Genomic DNA, 22,296 nt, shown 5'->3' on the forward strand with positions numbered 1-22,296 from the left:
AAAAACAACAGACGAACGCCTGGCCGACCTGCTAGAGTATGTGGACAGGACATGGCTTAAATCTTAAGTGTAATGAACAAATTATTTTTGTCTATACATGTGCATAACAATTATGAAAATATTACATGTCATTATTTCATGATTATTTATTATTGGGTTCATTTTTGTATACTGGTAATAAATCTAAGGGATAAAATGAGTTTATTTACTGATGACTGATATAAAAATACTCTCTTACAACTGTCGTGGATTAAATGATTGTAAAAAACGAAATGATGTATTTAATTTTTTAAAAACAAAATTCAAAGCACATATCTATTGTCTACAAGATTGCCACTTCACTCCATCTTTAGAAAAGCAAATTTATTCTCAGTGGGATGGTGAATGTTATTTTAACCATGGTAATTCAAACTCAAGAGGTGTCTGCATATTATTTCAAAAGAATATACCAGTAACTATTCATGCCATTAAAAAAGACCAGTCTGGGAACTTGTTAATTTTAGATATAACATTTGATACAAAAAGGTTCACGCTATGTACCTTGTATGGACCTAACACTGATCAACCAAATTTCTACAGTGAATTACTTTCTGACATAGACAACTTAGGAAATGATACCTATATTATCTGTGGAGATTTTAATCTTGTATTGGATTCTAAATTAGATTATGTCCATTACAAAAATCTTAACAATAATAAAAAGTCAAGAGAATTATTATCTTCTGCAATGCATGATAGAAACTTGATAGATAGTTTTAGACTAATGAATGGCACTATTAATCAATACACTTGGCGAAAACCAAACACTCTTCAACAAGGTAGGCTGGATTTCTTCCTTGTCACTAGTAATCTTGTTCAAAATATTAGAAAATCTGATATACAATCAAGCTACAAATCTGACCATTCAGCTATAATATTAGAATTAAAAATCTGCGAAACAACCCATGGTAAAGGACTCTGGAAATTCAATAACTCTCTGTTACATGATCAAGAATATCTCGATTGTATGAAAATAAAAATTGGAGAAATAAAAAAACAATATTGCCTGCCTGTATATAACATTGACTCTTTGAACACGATTGATGATTGTGAGATTCAGTTTACCATAAATGACCAGCTTTTTTTAGAAACCTTGTTAATGGAAATCAGGGGCAAAACTATCTCATTTTCATCATACAGATCTAAACAGAGGAAAGACAGGGAAGATTTTATTATAAAAAAAATTGAAATTCTAGAAAAAAATATTACTGAAAATAATATTGAAGAACTTCATTTGTTACAGCAGGAACTATCTGATATCCGTGATATTAAAATGAAAGGATCATTCATAAGATCCAAAGCAAAATGGATTGATGAAGGCGAAAAACCCACGAAATACTTTTGCAATTTGGAAAAACAACACTCATCTAGCAAAACAATACCTTATATTATAAACAATAATGGCCACAATATATATGATCAAAATGAAATTTTAGCAGAAGCTGCCTCATATTACAAGACTTTATACTCCAAAGGTGAAACAAAAGAATGTGATAACGCTATATTTGATGAACTTAATTTGATACACGGTGCAAAATTGAATAACGATGAAGCTCAAGCATTAGAAGGCATATTGACAATGGAAGAAATCTCAACTACCTTGAAAAATATGAAACATTTTAAAAGTCCAGGTTCAGATGGCTTCACAACAGAATTTTTTAAAGTTTTCTGGAAAGATCTTAAGTATTTCATTTTAAGGAGTCTTAATTATGCTTTTATTTCTGGAACTATGTCAATCACTCAAAAACAAGGTATTATCACCTGTATACCAAAAGAAAATAAGCCAAGAACAACCTTTAACAATCTTAGACCATTAACTCTCTTAAATGTTGTTTACAAAATAGCTTCAGGCACAATTGCAAACAGACTTAAAACAGTTCTTGACAAATTAATTTCCAAAGATCAGACTGGATTTATAAAAGGAAGATATATAGGTGAAAATACTAGACTATTGTATGATATCCTAAAATATACAGAAGATAACAAAATCCCAGGACTCTTATTAACGTTAGACTTTGAAAAGGCGTTCGACTCATTGGCATTCAATTTCATTGAAAAAACTCTAATTTATTTTAACTTTGGTCCAATGTTCAGAAAATGGATCTCTCTTTTTTTATACAACACTATGTCAGCCATTCAAATCAATGGATTCCTGTCTGAATCATTCAAAATTGAAAAAGGCTGCCGTCAAGGCGATCCGATCAGTTCTTACATTTTTATACTATGTGCAGAAACATTGGCAATCAAAATAAGAAACTCAAAACAAATTAAAGGAATAACTATTGAAAACATTGAATACAAAATTTCCCAATTTGCAGACGACACATCACTTTTATTAGACGGTTCTGAAAGTTCTCTTAACACAGCACTTGACCTATTGCATACCTTTGCCCTGGAATCTGGACTAAAAATTAACTATGACAAAACAAAACTCATATGGATAGGCTCCAAGAAATATAGTACACACTCAATAAAAACTAAATACAAACTTATATGGGGTTCAACCAATTTCAAAGTACTAGGTATCATATTTGATGTCAACCTAGAGAAAATGATTGATTATAATTATTCTAGCAAATTGACAATGTTACAAAATATAAATTTTTGGAAAAGGAGAAATATCTCACCTTTAGGAAAGATTACTGTAGTTAAATCCATGTTACTCCCCCTTTTCACTCATTTATTTATTGCTCTTCCCAGTCCAGGAGTACATATATTAAATCAAATACATAATTGTTTTTACAACTTCATATGGGATGGTCCTTTAAAAATCAAACACAATATTCTTATCAAACCTTATGAAGAGGGAGGGCTGAATATGATAGATATATACTCATTTGAAAAAAGTATGAAGCTAACATGGATAAAGAAACTTGCACTATGTACAGGTAAATGCTTTGTATTAGTCTATTCACTGTTTGATGTTAAAAAAATGTTAAATATGGGTAATGCATATGTGCAAAAAATTGTTAAAAGATTAACTAACACATTTTGGAAAGATGTTCTTAATTACTATAGCATATATGTTAACACATTTAAGATTTGTACATTTGATGATGTATTAAATATGCCATTATTTTACAATGACAACTTTAAAATTGGTATGAATTGCATTTATGATAAGAACATGTATGAAAGAGGAATTAGACTTGTTAGAGACATATTATGTACCTCTGGAGGGTTTAAGACCAAGAATGATATTGAGAATTACACTGGAAAAGTGCTAAATTTTTTATTCTATGAAGGAGTTAAAAGAACTGTATCAGATTTTATTAAAAAATCAAGTTTTGCTACTGTTAACAAGTCAAACACCACTGGAGTATTTTTCTCTTCCTATCTGAATGTTATTGTTTTTAAAGCAAAACCAAATAAATCAATATATAGCACATATACATTTAATAAAGAAAAACCTACATGTCAAAATAAGTGGAATGAAATATTTAATAACATTGACTGGAAGTTTGTACATAACTTTGTTTTTGAAAACTCCAGAGATACATATATACAATGGCTTCAAACTAGAATTGTACACAGAATCTTGGGTACAAAATCTCTGTTATATAAAATGAAAATTGTTAACGACAATCTATGTTCTTTTTGTAAAAAACATGAGGAAACCTTAACTCATCTTTTCTGGGAATGTGAACACATTCAACCCATTATCAACTATATAAAATATTCAATGAATCTAAACAACATCAATTTTCCCAACATCTCTTGCCAAGATGTTCTACTTGGGATTTGTTCTGAAAAAATGACCCCCATTAATATTTTATTTCTTGAAATGAAAAGGTATGTTTTTATCTGTAAAAAACATAGTAAAATCCCAACAGTACCAGGGCTAAAAAATAGTTTTCAACTAGCATGGGAAATTCAAAAGCACACCATTTGCCAAGGATCGGAATTTCCAAATTGGTCAGTTGTAAGATTATTAATCAATGAACCCATAACTTAAAATGTACTTGCTTTACATTGATGTGCACTGAAATGAATGATTTCAACTATACACTGTGGTTTTGTTTTCACATATTTTGTTTGTTCAAATCTACACTTTCTTTACCTTTTACAAAAGAAAACAATGATATGTGTAGTACAAATCTCCATATTAAGTATGAAGATCCCTGTGTTATATAGAAAGTATATTTGCTACTTGTATTTTCTGTGCTTTCACAAAGTTTGTCATCTACTATGTATCTATGTATACATGCATACATTGTACATTGCTAAATATAAACTTGCATCCGCTGTTTATAAACGTGCAAATCATTTAGTTGTATACTAACACAGGCTGTATTTAATTGCTACTAACACATAATTTTTGTAAGGTATGGAGTAGGATGGCCTCGACCTACACATACCTATTGACGAGGTAAATAAAGTTTTCTTATTAAAAAAAAAAAAAAAAAAAAAAAAAAAATTCTTTTCTGATTCAACTGAAAAAAAAAAAAAAAAAAAAAAAAAATCTTCGGTGTGGGGACCTGAAAATTGGAGCGTGTTTGGTCGGAGTGTCCGAACAAATAATGACTGTGAAGGGTGGCACTTGAAACTAAATCAGCACGCCAAGAAAGCCAATTTGCCTTTCTACCTACTACTGACCCTTCTTTGTGAAGAGGCTTCCCTTCTCCCAACACAGGTGAAGATGGTATCAGAAGGAAGGCTATCCAGGCGACAACGAAGGAAGAACACGTCTCTCCAGGGAAAAATCTTCAAGCTGTGGGAAGCGTACGAGAGCGGAGAATTGTCAGTCAACGGCCTACTGAGGAAATGCAGTGGCATTTATGGACCAAATGCATGAACGTTGCTCATTTGATGTCTTTCTGATTGTTGGAAATGTTTCAACCCTTGTTTGATAATATTCATCATTTACGGACCAAATGCCTGCCTGAAAGTTGCTAGATTGAATTGAAATAAATTATTGCTCATTTGTTGTTTTTTTTTCTTCTGATTGTTAGAAATGTTTCAACCATTGTGTTTAAAAGCTTGTTTCTGTGTGAAAGTTTGTGTTTAATTATTACGGATGTTTGAAATGTTTGATAATATTCATCATGGCTCATTACAACCTGTGTTTGTAATGTTTTAAAAGTATTAAAGATGTTGGAAATGTTTGATAATATTTTGTGAAAGTTTGTGTTAATTATTACGGATGTTTGAAATGTTTGATATTATTCATCAAGGCTCATTACAAACTGTGTTTTAAAATTATTTTTAAAATGAGTTAATAAATGGAAATGTTTGACAATATTTTGAATTGTCTTCATTCATAAATCTGTGTTATTTATTTCATTTAATATGCTAAAATTGATGCTTTGTATGTTTTCAATAAAAACAAATGTTAGTATCGTGAGTCTGTAATTGTTATAAATTATGAATACAATTATGAATATAACACATTTCTATTTTTATTTTTTCCCCATGTATTATTCGTTTTGTGTATTCAGCATTCCTTTTAAAGTCAAAAATGTTATTTAATACATTTTTTTCACAAAGAGTATTATATATATGACAAAATATTTCGTTGCACGCTGTCATTTAATTTGGGGCGAGTTGTCTTTTATTTGGGGCGAGTTGTCCAATATATTTGGGGCGACTTGTCCAGATTTTTGGGGCGACTTGTCCTGGGGCGAGTTGGCTTTGGGGCGAGTTGTCTGGTAACCATCAAAACCAACATCCGACAAACATCATAACAACTTTTTATTCTATAAATAGACAAGTCCTTATATGCATATAGACGTCGCAAATGGCCCAATATGTACATTATAAAGCAGTGAAAATGTTCTGTAACTTTGCTAAACGGATTCTTTTATATCGAAATGACAGAGGCATTTATCAAATTGTAAACAATATGAAATGTTCAAATTTCCAAGCTGCCAGAATTATGGCCACTCTTTCAAACAATTGAAAGCACACATGAAACTACGACAAGAACTCTTTTATGACTGCTTCTGCAATTTCATCATCGACGGACCCAACAGACTCCTGATACTCTTCATTGTCAGAAACTTCTGTTTCTGGACCAAAAGCATCCATGATCTTTTCAAACTTATCCTGATCAGTTTCACTCTCATACTCGGGCCCGACCTCCTCTCTAACTGGTGAATTTGATATTTTCAATTCTTCATCTGATGAACTTCTAGGAGAAAGTTTTTTCAATCCCCAACCTCTAGGGGTATCTCCACTCAAGCTTTCCTCGCTTTCAGAAACATCCAAGTCAGCCAGGTGTTCACTCTTCAACACAGATGTTCGAATTCTAACATCCCTAGAGTTTTCATCTTCAGAACTTTCATTAAATTCATCGTCCATTTCATCTTCCACTTCTTTGTCCATGTATGCGAGATCATCGTCCGAGAAAGCCAAAATAGGATTGTATGACATTGAGAATGCTTCAGGTTTAGAACTATCAACTGTCTCTGCCATTGCAGTGGGAGGAGTTTCTTGCTCAGTGTCAATTTCAGCATTTAAATCATTCTCGTCTCCTTCACCATTTCCAGTTGGTGCAACTTTTTGCCTTTTCTTGCTCTGGCTGTTTCCAATTTCAGTTTTTCCAACCTTTCGTTTCAGCTCTTTTTTCATCTTCTGAGGATCAGGGCTGTCTCTTCCTGAACCGTTGTCCAACTCTGCCAGTGGGAATAAAATCTCTTCAACCTTTTCCCATCTTTCAGTGCAGCACCATAGCCAATCTATGTTCACTATCTTTATACACTTTAATTTCAAGGCAGTGCGAACTTTCGTTGTTCCATGTTTTGCTGCAACTAGGTGAGTCGTATAGTTAGTTGGGTCCTTTTCATTCTCTTTGTATAGAAAATCTTGTTGCACTGTTGCACCTAAGGCTTTTGCCACAACATATGCTCGACTTTTTTCTGGATTCATGTTTGTTGGTATTACCCCACTAAATACGATATTGCATCCTTTTAGAACCTTCTTTCTCATGTATGGAATTATATTTTTCAGACTTGGCTTGTCCAAATCCTTCACATCTATTCCTTCAGTTTCATTTCTTTTTATTTGGTCATAGAAGTCATAGAATGTGGAGTGAATGGTTTTTAATATTTCTTCCAGGTAAAACAAATAATCATCTTCATCATCCCATTCAATAAAATCTTCATTTAATTTAGTTTCTGTTTCAGGTGTTTTCTGTTTTACATCCGTTTCATTTTTATTTTGTTGCTGCTGATCACTTTCTTTAGCTTGTTTAGAATTATCAGAAGATTTTTCTTCTTTTACTTTTTCTTTACTGCTAATTTCTTGGTTTGCATCACTTCTATCCTTTGCATCACCATCTGAATTACCTTCATTAATAAGCAGTTTATTGTCATCACTGTCCCCTTCGTTTGTATCATCTTTGATACCTTCCATTTTACTATCGATTCCAGCGGTTTCAGCTTCTTGTTTTGAATGGTCTTTCATTTTACTATCATTTTCAGCAAGTTCATTCACATGCTTTTGCTTTTCTTCAGCTTTCCTACCAGTTTGATCCTTTTCATTTCCAGGTTTGGACTCTTCTGTTTTATTATCAGTATCAGCAATTTCATTTACTGGTTTTGACTTCAATTCACTTTTACTATCTGTTTTAGGACTTTCTTTTTCAAGTTTTGTGATTTCTTCACTCGTACTATCAGTGCTCTCCATACCTGACTGAGAAACTCTTCTCACTTTGTGCGTCATAGGTTTATCATCTTCCTCAGTCTTTGACAGTCCAGGAGGGGCATTGATATCGGCCGTACCTTGAAAGAACCGGTAGGGTTTCACATGGACCAGGTTGGGGGAAAAGTGCCACACATCCTCTCGATCATCGATAATGCAAACCATGGAGTCGCCACATGGAAACAATGCCCTGTAAAGAAATATATGAATCATTCATTTTACACAAAAAATACATCATTTTGGATATTAATTAGTTTTTAGGAGGAAATCCAAAGTAGCTTAAATGAAAACTTTTCCATCAGAATGTTACATGCCTTAAGCTATTAACATAAATAGTAAGAGACAGAGTGAGCAAACTAACCAACTCATTTCAATACTTTAAAACGAGAATATAACAATACTGCAAAATCTGTACATAAAAATCTTGCTTGGTATTAACATAAATATAGGATCTGGCACGAGTTGTCATATCATATCATATTTGGCGAGCTTACTAACGAATTTCCTGGACGAGTTTAATAAAATATGATATGATAAGACACCGAGTGTCAGATCTTTTTTATCACATGCTTTTAAATGAGCAAATTAAATAAATATTTACGCAAACATAATGATTATTCCCGAATGTTGTTTACATTTCGTGACGTCATTTTACGTTGCAACGTCATTTCAGCAAAATAGCAAAATGCGATTGGTCAATAAACGAAAACTAAGCCAATGAAAACGCTTTAAAATGTTGTATGACACATGTGTAATATAAAAAATATGTTATGGTTGTATTACATGGGAAACAGGGTATAGCATGTGATAAATTACAATAGTCCTTAATTGACTTAAAACAAGGGATTTCAAGGGGACCTAGGAGGCAGGTAAATTACCATGATGTTTTAAGCGAGCAATAGAACAAGAGCTGTCAGTGGACAGCGCGCTCGACTATTCGAGTGCTTGAAAGTATAACGTAAGCCATCATGGATAAAATGGTTCATATTCAATAATTTATTAGACGATCTTTCAAAAAAATAAAAAGGAAAAAAAAAAATTTTTTTTAGGGGGTGGGGGGGGGGGGGGGGGGGGCTGAGAGGGGGGTATAATGTGGGGTGAGGTAATTTATTAGATGAGGTTTAAAAAAAAATTGGGGGGGGGTGGGGGGTAGGGGTGTGGGGATGAGAGGGGGGTTATAATGTGGGGTGTGTGGTAATTTATAAGATGATGTTTAAAAAAAAATTGTTTTGGGGGGGGGGGTGGGGTAGGGGGGGGAGGGGGTGAGAGGGGGGCATAATGTGGGGAGTGGTAATTTATTAATATTTAAAAAAAAATTGGGGGGGGTAGGGGGGTGAGAGGGGGGTATAATTTGGGGTGTGGTAATTTATTAGATGATGTTTTAAAAATAAATAAAAATTGGGTAGGGGGGGGGGGGTTCAAAGGGGAGGGGGGTGAGAGGGGGGTATGGGTATAATGTGGGGTGTTGTAATTTATGACATGTTTTAAAAAAAATGAGGGGGGAGGTTAGGGGGGAGGGGGGAGTATAATGTGGGGTGTGGTAACTTAATCGATGTTTAAAAACAAATAGGGGGGGGGGGTTGTGGGGGGGGTTGAGGTTGGGGGGGGGAGGGGGGGGGGGGTGAGAGGGGGGGGTATAATGTGGGGTGTGTTAATTTATTACATGATGTTTAAAAAAAAATAGGGGGGAGAGGTTGGGGGGGGAAGTTCGGGGGGAGAGGGGGGTATAAAGTGGGATGTGGTAATGTATTACATGAGGGAGAGGGGGGTATAATGTGGGGTGTTTAAAAAACAAAATATTTGGGGGGGGGGTTGGGGGGGGGGAAGGGATTCTGGGTAGGGGCGTGGGGTTTTGTTTAGTTGGAATCCATTGTGGTATTCAGGTAAGTGTTGTGTTGTGAAAGTAATAATAAAATGTGATCACAAGTATAGAAGTTATGGCAATTTAAGCAAAATGTTAAATTATATAAGTGTAAAAGGGGCCATAAGTATGTCAAAATGCTTGATACAGTGGTATGGTCTTGCTTATAAGTTAGGCACATGTTGGTAAACAAGTATGCAAAATATAAAAGCAATATGTCAAAGGATATAGCAAATATTTGGGGTAGTATGCAAACTTTAACATAGATTTATCAATAATATGCATATTCTAAGTATAAAAGGGACAATAATTATGACAAAATGCTTGAAAGAGTTGTCTGCTCTTGTTTATAGGTTGGGGTGAGGTTGGTAAACAAGTATGCAAAATATGAAAGCAATATGTCAAGGGACAATGAAAATAAATGGGGTAGTACGCAAACTTTAACATTTGCTGCATATTCTAAGTGGAAAAGGGGCCATAATTATGACAAAATGCTTGATAGAGTTGTCTGCTCTTGTTTATAGTTTGGGGTCATGATGGTTAACAAGTATGCAAAATATGAAAGCAATATGTCAAGGGACATTGAAAATATTTGGGGTAGTACGCAAACTTTAACATTTGCTGCATATTCTAAGTGGAAAAGGGGCCATAATTATAACAAAATGCTTGATAGAGTTGTCTGCTCTTGTTTATAGGTTGGGGTCATGTTGGTTAACAAGTATGCAAAATATGAAAGCAATATGTCAAGGGACAAAGCAAATACTTGGGGTAGTACGAAAACTTTAACATTTGCACGCTAACGCAGACGCCGGGGTGAGTAGGATAGCTCTACTATAATATATTTCATATATAATAGTCGAGCTAAAAACGACAGATTTTCAAGGTTTGAAAAAATAACATCAATTTGTCCCTTCTACTTTTTCCTCATTTAACAATTAGTAAATAACATTCGCAACAAAAGTAAAAACTATTTAAAAAATTCTTGGCCTAGTATCATCCACATACTTCAGTTTGTGACTAAACTTTTTTTTCCTCAATTTTTGTACATGAGTTTGACCATAGATGCACAATTTAGTGTCCAGAAAAGCTTTATTGAACTTTGAGTCCCACTAAACCCTGAGTTTGAAGAGGAATATGAGCATATTGTTATAGCTAAGATTTGAAATTGTAAGAGTGCTGACCCAAAATCTCAATTCTCAGCTGAGTGGATACCCATATCCAACCTTCTGATTTGAGCTCAACAAGGGCTGTTTGTAAAACATGCATGCCCCCCTATATGGGCTATAAGTTGTAGTAGCAGCAATTGTGTGAATACGTTTTTTGTCACTGTGAACGGTGGTGGTGGTGGTGGTGGTGGTGGTGGGTGGGTTGGTGGGGTGGGTTGGGGTGGGGTGGGGTGGGTGGGTGGGTGGGTGGTGGTGGTGGTGGTGTAATAGTAGTAGTAGTAGTAGTAGTAGTAGTAGTAGAAGTAGTAGTAGTAGTAGTAGTAGTAGTAGTAGTAGTAGTAGTAGCAGTAGTAGCAGTAGTAGTAGTAGTAGTAGGAGTAGTAGTAGTAGTATTAGTAGTATTAGTAGTAGTACTACTAGTAGTAGTAGTAGTAATAGTAGTAGTAGTAGTAGTAGTAGTAGTAGTAGTAGTAGTAGTAGATTTAGTAGTAGTAGTAGTAGTAGCAGCAGCAGTAGCAGCAGCTGCAGCAGCAGCAGCAGCAGCAGCAGCAGCAGTAGTAGTAGTAGTAGTAGTAGTAGTATGCATTACAAAAATGCAGTTAGCCTTACATTCGGTAAAATTTAAATATATTACAAGGGAGGCAAATGCTGTAACAATAAATTTAAACTTATTGCATTTGTTTCCCCTGTATATAAGAGTGTATTACCTCCCCTGTCCTGCTTATATTTATATTAATCAACAAAATTAAACATTAACACAATATTGAATATACAAAATATACAAAAAATCTCATATTCTGATAATATTTTTACTTATCCACTGTATTTTACTAAAAGGATGATGTTTCATTGGACTGATAATTATAGATTTAGGATTACAGACCAGATGCTTCAGTAATATTGTTCAGAGTGTGCCCCGTTGGTCGCGTATGCATTCTTGAAATATCATTCAAAAACCATTTTACTATTTTGAGTCACCGTGACCTTGACCTTTGACCTAGTGACCTCAAAATCAATAGGGGTCATCTGCGAGTCATGATCAATCTACCTATGAAGTTTCATGATCCTAGGCCCAAGCGTTCTTGATTTATCGTATGACAACCACCTGGTGGACGGACGGACCGACCGACCGACATAAACAAAGCAATATACCCCCTCTTCTTCGAAGGGGGGCATAAAAATTAAGAATGTACATGATACTGGGCCCTTCAACTCACTTCAAATTGGCAGTTTTTGCATGTGGACTGAAGCACTCGTCCCTGGACAGGATACGATGGGAGAACAGTTTCAGTTTGGGGTCCAGAATTGTTGCGATGGTGTGCGCGTATAGTCTCACTCCAAACGTGCAGATGTGAAGCTCGTACAGCTTAGATATTCTCTCCAGGAACTCTTTGGTGCCCGGTCTCAGCCTTGTGTGGTACCACAGCATCTTGTTGCCGTGAGGGAGTTGGAAATGCTCAACATCCTAAGGAATGAAAGGTCGTATTAGATGAAAGAAGGGTTTACAATCTCAAAAACTAGTATATATACAAATTGAAAACCGGTATATGTATTTGGGACCCACTAAATGTCGCTCCACTGACTACTGTTTCAACGCAGAGCAACACAAATTGAGTTCTACCAAATTATTTTACAAATAATTGAGAAGTACATGATTTAACTGAAAACTTGAATCTGCCAACACTGTAATCTGGGGAATTTTTTTTAAGTGGTATACTCGGTGAACAGAATTTTGTAACTTCTTAATTTGAGTTCTGCTACTCATACATACGAAGAAATCAATACGTCAGACTCTCAAAAACTAACCATTCACTACAAAATATTATAATCATGACCTCAATGGCAAAATCCAACACAATCGTTACAGGGACTTAATTCATTAAATATCTGCAGAGAAGTACCTTGAGATTTGGTGGCATGCTATCATTAATGGCCAAATTTGACCCCAGTGGCATAATTCTACTTAACATGGTAGAGAAGTACCTTGAGATTTGGTGGCATGCTGTCATTAAGGCCAAATTTGACCCCAGTTGCATGATTCTATTTAACATGGTAGAGAAGTACCTTGAGATTTGGTGGCATGCTGTCGTTAATGGCCAAATTTGACCCCAGTGGCATGATTCTATTTAACATGGTAGAGAAGTACCTTGAGATTTGGTGGCATGCTGTCGTTTATGGACAAATTTTACCCCAGTGGCATGATTCTATTTAACATGATAGAGAAGTACCTTGAGATTTGGTGGCATGCTGTCATTTATGGCCAAATTTGACCCCAGTGGCATGATTCTATTTAACATGACAGAGAAGTACCTTGAGATTTGGTGGCATGCTGTTGTTAATGGCCAAATTTGACCCCAGTGGCATGATTCTATTTAACATGGTAGACTAGAGAAGTACCTTTAGATTTGGTGGTATATTGTCGTTTGTGGTGTGCACCAGGGTTTGATCGAGGTCAACAAGCAGGACCAGCTTCCTGGTCTTCACAAGCCGATCTTCATCAGCCTTCCCAATCTCCTTCGCTTGCTGAAAAACTCCATCAGGTAAAAACTCATAATTTAATTCTTTCCCCCATAAGAAGCGATGTGAAAATGGATTATGCAACCAGCATAAAACTAGAAAAGCCAGTGGGTAACTTGCAGTCAGTTCAAGTTTTATGCTGCTTGCTGCTTATCAGTCACTAAGGTTTGGAAATGAAGCCTTTAAAACTTGAATCTAGTAAGAAAGGTATTAAATTAAACAAGACTATTGCCAAGCAATATATGTCCCCTACCGGCTCCACCATTATCAGAATTTTTTAATTTTTTTTGTTTCCATAGCAATCAGAAGTTTTGATGTAGGAACAAAATGAAATGACGTGCCTAATGTCCATATTGCCATTTATCCATGTTTTAAGTTTCATGAAAAAATATGAAGAACTTTTAAAGTTATCGCAGGATCCAGAAAAGTGTGACAGACTGACGGACTGACAGACTTACAGACGCACAGAGCGCAAACCAGAAGTCCCCTCCGGTGAAACCGGTAGGGGACAATTAAAGTTTCTAAGGGACTACAAATGCGTGAAAATAAGTGTCTAAGTGGTAAAGGGTTAATCAAGATATTTTCCTAAAAAAATCAATCAAAATCTCGACTAATGAGGCAATTCATGAAAACAAAAAGAATAAGAGAAATATAAATCTAGCGTCAGAGTTCTTTTTGTATTTCTTGAAAAATTAAGAAGAGGACCACTAGAAGATTGTATTCACAAAATATTAAAGCCCATGTGGTTTCAGGAACGTTGTTTGAAGTTTTCATTTCTTAATTCTTTTTAGTAAAATTATTTTGCAATATACAGGAACAATCAAAGAACATTGAAAGAGGGTCATCTAAGGATATTTTCGGTTAAGTTTATCTCAAAATGCCATTTATTTCAAGAGAAAAAGTTGTAAGATGATAAAATAAACTCACGCACGGACTTACAGATGGACAAATCGCTATCCTCAAAGCTACCCATGAGCACTATCTACTCAGGTGAGCTAAAAATGCCTAACTAACAGACATTTAGAACACATGATTTGATGATATTGTCCATGTCTCACAGTGGATTTAACTATTTGATATGAAACAAGATGCTGTGCTCAATAAACACTGATGCCCCTAATGGCAGTTCAATGTCATGGTCAAAATAAGGTCATGTGATGTGGTAAGATCAGTTTTCATTGATAACATCCATAAATTTGTAGCAAGCTGTTCTGATTTTTGATAATAAAAGAAACACTGGATCCCCACCCGGGGACAGCAGAGCATTCTTACAATTTGTCAAAGACACCAAGTACTGGAGCTTTCTAGGCAACAGACTTGAGAAACTAAATAAATTAAGCTCTTCTTCAATGCATTCAAACATATACTGTTAGTTACAAACTAAACAAAAACTATAATAACTTATTAACCTACCGTAATTACTCTATGTTTTCGGACACTCCTTTTTTTTAAGCAAAAATAATTATTTTTCGTAACTCTTAGTTTTCGTTCACACGAGTTTTCGTCCATAATTAATGTCTCTAAGTTTTCGGACAGTATATTTTACAGGGCTATTTTACCAAATTTCGGTCCTGTTTTTCGATATCTAATGACACTTCGATCATGGCGTTTTACAACGAGATTAACATCATAAAACATGGCAGGTGAATGCCTGAGGGAAAAGGACCATTACATTTGCGTCATTGGCGAAATAACCTTGTAAACCGGTAATTAACAATGGTTTCGCCCGAGAGCATATGCGTTATGACAATTACCAGGGATAGTGTCAATTAACAGTTCAATTATCTACCGCAATGGTACTACCCCTTCTCAGTAAAATAACTGTGACAAATACTAAATGCTTCAAAGTGTGATGCACTCTATTGCAAGTTTAGCGAACAATGGAAGATGTTAGACAAAAACTAACGGAAATGAACAATTAAAGAATTCATAGTTTGCTTTCTTTATTGCGTTAATTACAGGATCATACTAGCGAGTAGTGGTACATCACATGCTCATCTTTAAACTCGTTGGTCAAAGTACAACCTTGCAGTAACTTTCTGTCAAATAAATTAAGCATTTAAAATTATTTAAAATGCAGTGCAAACATATATAACTGTAATTTATACTATACGGCATAGTATTTTACAAGCGCGTGCTATAACCGGTAGTCGTTGATACAATTGACGCTATTTTCGGGCACTTCAATTTTCGACTTTTAGTTTTCGGACACCTGTATTTTGTAAATTTCAAACACAAAAAAATAATTATTTTTAAGTGTCTGAAAACATAGAGTAATTACGGTATAAGGTAACAATGATTGACAAAGACTGGTCAATACGGCTAAAGGAAACTTTGAGTCAGGAAAACCCTGTTATGAAGTTAATGTCATCTCAATGATAGTCACCTACTTAATGAACAAGAAATGTGTCCACCCGACATGGATGCCCCCAGCTCCAACTCTGTCACTACATAAAAGCATAACCATTTACATGTTCCATACAATTGGATGAAACCCAGGATTAATGCCCAAGTTTACACAGCTACAGTAGTAAAGGATTGTATGCCTAAGACATTTTCATACAGTTTGATGAAAGTCAAATGAAAACTTTGATTTATAGAGTGGACAATTCTAAACAAGAGTGCCATACTGTCACAAAATATGCCCGTTTGAGGGTTGGGAATACTTTGATGAAGATCGGATGAAAACTTCTTGAATTTGAGAGCCGACACAATGCTGAATGTTTAAAACGCACTCATTGACCCCGTGACCTAGCTTTTGACCTGACATGACCAATGTTCAACCTTGGCCTAGACATCATCTAGATACAACTTCTGACCAAGTTTGATGAAGGTCGGATGAAATTTGCTTGAATTTGAGAGCGGACACCATGCTGAATGTTAAAAACGCACTTAAGAGACCCCGTGACCTAGTTTTTGACCCGGCATGACCTATGTTCGAACTTTGCCTAGACATAATCTAAATACAACTTCGGACCGAGTTTGGTGCAGATAGGATGGAAACATATTGAATTAGAGAGCGGACACCATGCTGAATGTTTAAAATGCACTTAGTGACCCAGTGACCTAGTTATGGGCACGGCATGGCCAATGTTCGAACTTGGCTTAGAGATCATCAAATGATCTAGATACAACTTCTGACCAAGTTTCGTGAAGATCGGATGAAAACTACTTGAATTAGAGAGCGGACACCATGCTTAATGTTTAAAACGCACTAAGTGACCCCGTTACCTAGTTTTGACCCAGCAAGGCCCATCTTCGAACTTGGCCTCGACATCATCTAGATACAACTATTACTTCTGACCAAGTTTTGTGAAGATCTGATAAAAACTACTTGAATTAGAGAGCGGACACCATGATGAATGTGTTAAACGCACAAAGTGACCCGTGACTTAGTTTTTGGCCCGGCATGGCCCATGTTCGAACTTGGCCTAGAGATCATCTAGATAAAACTTTTGAGCAAATTTGGTGAAGATCAGATGAAAACTACTTGAATTAAAGAGACGACACCATGCTGAATGTTTAAAACGCACTAAGTGACCTCGTGACCTAGTTTTTTACCCTGCATGACCCATCCATGAACTTGGCCTAGACATCATCTAGATACAGCTTCTGACCAAGTTTGGTGAAAATTCGATGAAAACTACTTGAATTAGAGAGCGGACGTGTGACGGACGGACAGACAGACTGACCGACAGACAGTGCGAAAACTATATGCCTCCCGTTGGGGACATAACAAGAGCTGTCAGAGGACAGCGCGCTCAACTATTCCAGTGCTTGACAGTATAACGTAAGCCATCATGGGGAAATTGTTCATATTCAATAATTTAATAGACGATTTTTCAAACTGAAATAAAGGGAAAATAAAAAAAAAAAAATTGGGGGATGGGGGGTAGGAGGTGGGTTGAGAGGGGGGTATAATGTGGGGTGTGGTCATTTATTAGATGATCTTTCAAAAATAAAAAAAGGAAAAAACAAGAGATGTGTTCGTCAGAAACACAATGCCCCCTAATGCACCGCTTTTTTTCTGACCTTTGACCTTGAAGGATGACCTTGACCTTTCACCACTCAAAATGTGCAGCTCCATGAGATACACATGCATGCCAAATATCAAGTTGCTATGTTCAATATTTCAAAAGTTATTGCAAAACTTTACTATATTAAAGTGTTAAATTTTCGACCATTGGTCTTGAAGGATGACCTTGACCTTTCACCACTCAAAATGTGCAGCTCCATGAGATACACATGCATGCCAACTATCAAGTTCAATATTTCAAAAGTCATAAAAAAAAATGTTGGGGGGGGGGGGGGGGTCAGGGATTCTGGGTTGGGGCGTGGGGTATTGTTCGGGTGGAATCCATTGTGGTATTCAGGTAAGTGTTGTTTTGTCAAAGTATTAATAAAATCTGATCATAAATAAAGAAGTTATGGCAATGTAACTAAAGTAATATACATATTATAGTGGAAAAAGGGCTATAATTCTTACAAAATGCTTGATACAGTTGTCTGCTCTTGTTTATAGATTGGGGTCCTGTTGGTAAAGAAGTTTGCAAAATATGAAAGCAATATGTCAAGGGACATTGAAAATATTTGAGGTGGTACGCAAACTTTAACATAGATTTATCAATAATATGCATATTCTAAGTGGAAAAGGGGCCATAATTATTACAAAATACTTGATAGAGTTGTCTGCTCTTGTTTATAGGTTGGGGTCATGTTGGTAAAGAAGTATGCAAAATATGAAAGCAATATGTCAATGGACATTGAAAATATTTGGGGTAGTACGCAAACTTTAACATTTGCACGCTAAGCTAAAGCCAGGGTGAGTAGGATAGCTCCACTATATATATTTCATATATAATAGTCGAGCTAAAAAGTGAGGACAATTTGGCTAAAGATTTTAGCAGAGGGGTAATCTTTTAAGAGTTTGTTTTTATAGCTCAAAGACAAATTGAACTCTTTCCAGCAAAAAAGCAAAGTGAAAATGGCTATATGCAACCCGCATAAAATCAGAACAGCCTGCAAGTAACTTTCACTCTTTTCAGGTTTTATGCTGTTTGCTGCTCATTAGTACCTTACGATTAAACAAGAGCACTGCATAACGGATGCCAACGCTTGGCTGCGGGTGCATTTTTTAATAAATCAAAGCTTGTCAGAATATTTTTTTTTGAGGTCACATCGACCTTGACCTAGTGACCCCAAAATGGGTGTGGCGTGTAGAAATCATCAAGGTGCATCCACATATGAAGTTTCAAAGTTGTAGGTGGAAGCACTTTGATTTTAGAGCCAATGTAAAGGTTTAAGCACGACGCCGGCGGACGACGAGCTGGTTATGAGAATACCTCAGATTTTCTGCGAAAACAGCCGTGCTAAAAATTAAGCTTTAAAAACTTGAATCTACAACGAAAGGCCTTAAATTTAATTGGATTTTCTGAGTGACTACAAACAAGGCATATCATAGCGGATAATGTCCGTTTCTGAGCTAGGGCTGGCCGAAATAGTGAGGGTTGTGTTACCTGTTCACTGACAACCAGCTCAGGAATGCTGTGCACCATGGCAACAGAGGCACTCGCCTGTTCCTTTCTGTCACCTGCCAGCGAGTTCTCCCTTCAATCATGTATGCATGCTATTGAAATCATGGACTTGTCCAACATTGACCTTACAAATGGCTTACCAGAGAAATCTCACATCAATCGGAAGCTGCAAGGTTTCTTAGGTTAAAAGTGAATTAATATATGTGGGATAATATCATGACAGCATTTATTTTTAAACACATCTATTTACACAATATTTAAAAGATATCCAAAAATAAAACTGTAATTTGATGTTCTGAAGAAATAATAGATTTCAAAATTCTTTGGTAATCTGTTATTTATTTGTTAATTTGTGTGGCGTTAAAAAGGAAGACATGCTTTGTCATAACATTTGATGAATAGCAGCTATTCTTCTTGAAAATATTTATTACAAAATTTATGTCTTAATATAAATGTATTATAAATAGCTTTATATACACTATGAAGATTTTCTTACTTTTTAACCCCAAAAGTTTCCTGGATTCACATTTCAAGTGGTAATTAAAAAGTATTTGTTTACTATATTATTGTTGTTTACATATAATGAAAGATCATATAATTTGCTTAAACATCTTATGAATGAACATCAAATGAACATATAGCTGTACAATTTGGGAAATTCAGCATCTTTCTTATACATCATTCACTTATAGAGCTGTAAAATTGGGGGAAATTTAGCATCACTATTATTCATCATTCACTTATATGAGCTGTTAAATTGGGGGAAATTCACTTATATGAGCCTTGCTCTGAGAAAACTGGGCTTATAATGCATGTGCCTAATTTTCTGCCTAAACTCGACTTTCGTTGAAAATAAACTTCGTTTAAAGAAAAAAATGCCAGAAAAGCAGAAAGTGTATAAAGCCCAGTATTACCAGAACAGAGCTTATTTAGAAAAACATACACTCTGAGATCTGCCCCGCAGTCTGCACACATGTCCTTCATCACTGTAGGATGGGAGCATCCTTCCACAGCATACAATACAAACCTTAAAATGAAAACAACACAAATTGAAATGAAATGAGTCGCGTTCTGGGAAAACTGGGCATAATATAAAACAGGGACGACACTTTCCGCTTTTATGACATTTTTCTTTTAAATGATTTCTCTTCTTAGCAAAAATCCAATTGAGGCGGAAAGTGTCATCCCTGTTTAGCCCGTGGGGACTGCACAGGCTAATCTGGGACAACACTTTACGCACATGCATTATGCCCAGTTTTCTAAGAACACAACTCAAATAATTTGAGCCACAGTAAGGGAAAACCAGGTTAAATGCATGTGGAAAATTGTCGTCACAAATTAGCCAGTGCAGTCCATACATTGTAAGCAGGGAAAACAGTTTTTGCCTGTACTTCATTTTCGCTAAGAAGTGAGTTCTTTAAAACAAAAAATAGAATAAAAGCTGAAAGTGTCAGGGAGTGTGAATACAGCCCGTTGAATAGGTGGAAAGTGGATTCTTGCGACTAGCCACAAAATGGCTATTTTTTAAGTGGCGAAAACAAATTCAAATTGAACAAGTGATGTGTTTGTAAGAAACACTATGTCCCCTTTTGCGCCACTCTGAGGCCATATATTTGATCTTTGACCTTGAAGGATGACCTTGACCTTTCACCGCTAAAATGCGCAGCTCCCTGAGATACACATGCATGCCAAATATCAAGTTGATATCTTCAATATTTAAAAAGTAATGGCCCATGTTAAAGTTTTAGGACAAATGCCATATATTTGACATTTGACCTTGAAGGATGACCTTGACCTTTCACCAATCAAAATGTTCAGCTCCATGAGATACACAGGCATGCCAAATATCAAGTTGCTATCTTTAATATTGCAAGTTATTGCAAATAAAGTTTTCTGAAGGACAGACTGACTGACGGACAGTCCAACTGCTATAAGCCAGCCTATTGAGGCATAAAAAACAACCATACCTTATTTGTCGCATATTGTTCATCAAAACAATGGTGACTTTGTAACAACTTTTAACCTAAACAAACTGAATAAAGTGTCAACGTCGTATCACGTGATTTCACCCCTACTCTATATCCACAGCTAAAGACTCAACAGGAAACAACATTATAAAATCTTAGTAAAAAATATTTATGTAAGACTCACTTTTTGTTTTGTTATTGTGTATATCAAATAGACAATAGAAAGTGTTTTGGCAGGGGATAGTAGCTGGGATAGGCATGCAGTAGGGGAAAAGGGATAGACGCTAATGCCGATAGCATGTGAAGCACAAGAGCTATCGTCGTACAAGACGTGATAGTGGTCTGTAACCTATTTTACCCTTCTTGCACACAGTCGCCTTCAGAAACAAAAATTTCCTTCACAATTCCGTTGTCACTTGATTTTAACCGCTGAATTTCATTGTTTGATGTTATATAAATAATTGTGATGCCTCCTTTTGAAATCTTCTGTCCGTTTTTAATCTTTAATTTCTTAACATTCATAAAATTTTGAGCGATAACTCGAATATTAGCGGAGGCCGCCATTTTATTTCCGGAAACACAAAACCGGTCAAAACGGACAGATTATGAAAAAGAGCAATACGGTTAAAAATACCTAGATGTATCTTTACGCGACGGTTAAATTACGTAATGTAAAATATTCTTCAGTTTACAAAAAACATTATTAGCATACAATATAGATATTTCGTCATGTGTGCAACTATAAGATATTGAGTGCAGAGAGTGATATTTTAAGGAGCAAATCATTAAGCATGATGCAGCGAATACTGTTCATAAAACTGTTCATACTGTTCCCCTTGCTAAAAACAGCATATCACAGTAGAAACAAACTAAATCTGTTTCTAGATCTTAATTACTTAGATGCTGATATAAGAGTTAATGCTGAAATTTAGCCAGATTCACTGATTTGATGAGATTAGATTATGTTTTTCCTTTGAAAATAACAGAATGTTTTTAGCTTGCGGAAAAAGATACTTTCCCCAAATGTTCTTACCACGCACAGTAAATAATTTACTTGCTTAAGATAAAGAATCACACAATATACATAATAGACTGGGCAGATTTCACATTGTAAATTATAAACAAGAGCACCGCCTTGCAGGTGCAGACCGCTCATCTATTTTTCTTTTAAAAGGAGAAGGGACCTATCTCAATTGTAAACACAGTGGAAGGAGGGGTGGATTGGAGGGGGTGTATAGTGTGGGGGTGTGGTCATTTATTACATTTTCTTCCGAAAATGGGGGGGGGGGGTTCTTGGGTGGGATGGTTGGACAGTATTTCAAAAATAAAATAATACAAAAATATTTGTGTTTTTTAACCATGTATCAAAGTATCAATCAAATCTAATCATAAGTAAAGAAGTTAGGCAATTTAAGCAAAATTTAATAATTTGACCTTGAGAGTCAATGTTATTCAAAGGTAAAGGTAAAATTCAACTTGCCAGGTACAGTACCCTCATGATAGCATGAAAGTATTTGAAGTTTGGAAGCAATAGCCTTGATACTTTAGAAGTAAAGTGGATCAAAACACAA

The 22,296-nt window shown here is 35.6% G+C and overlaps 1 protein-coding gene across 1 annotated transcript; it reads right to left on the reverse strand.

The window, feature by feature from the left end:
- Nucleotides 1-5,713: 5,713 nt before the first annotated feature.
- On the reverse strand, nt 5,714-21,308 carry LOC127845317 (RNA polymerase II subunit A C-terminal domain phosphatase-like). Its single transcript, XM_052376167.1, has 6 exons — nt 21,084-21,308; nt 19,702-19,785; nt 18,741-18,831; nt 13,105-13,230; nt 11,925-12,172; nt 5,714-7,870 (listed from the first exon to the last, which is right to left on the reverse strand). Exons 1-6 carry the CDS (start codon nt 21,287-21,289, stop codon nt 5,953-5,955), a joined length of 2,673 nt encoding a protein of 890 aa, XP_052232127.1. The 5' UTR covers nt 21,290-21,308; the 3' UTR covers nt 5,714-5,952.
- Between the last annotated feature and the right edge of the window lie 988 nt (nt 21,309-22,296).

The sequence above is a fragment of the Dreissena polymorpha genome, chromosome 9, assembly GCF_020536995.1.
Source record: "Dreissena polymorpha isolate Duluth1 chromosome 9, UMN_Dpol_1.0, whole genome shotgun sequence".
Classification (NCBI taxonomy): Eukaryota; Metazoa; Mollusca; class Bivalvia; order Myida; family Dreissenidae; genus Dreissena; species Dreissena polymorpha.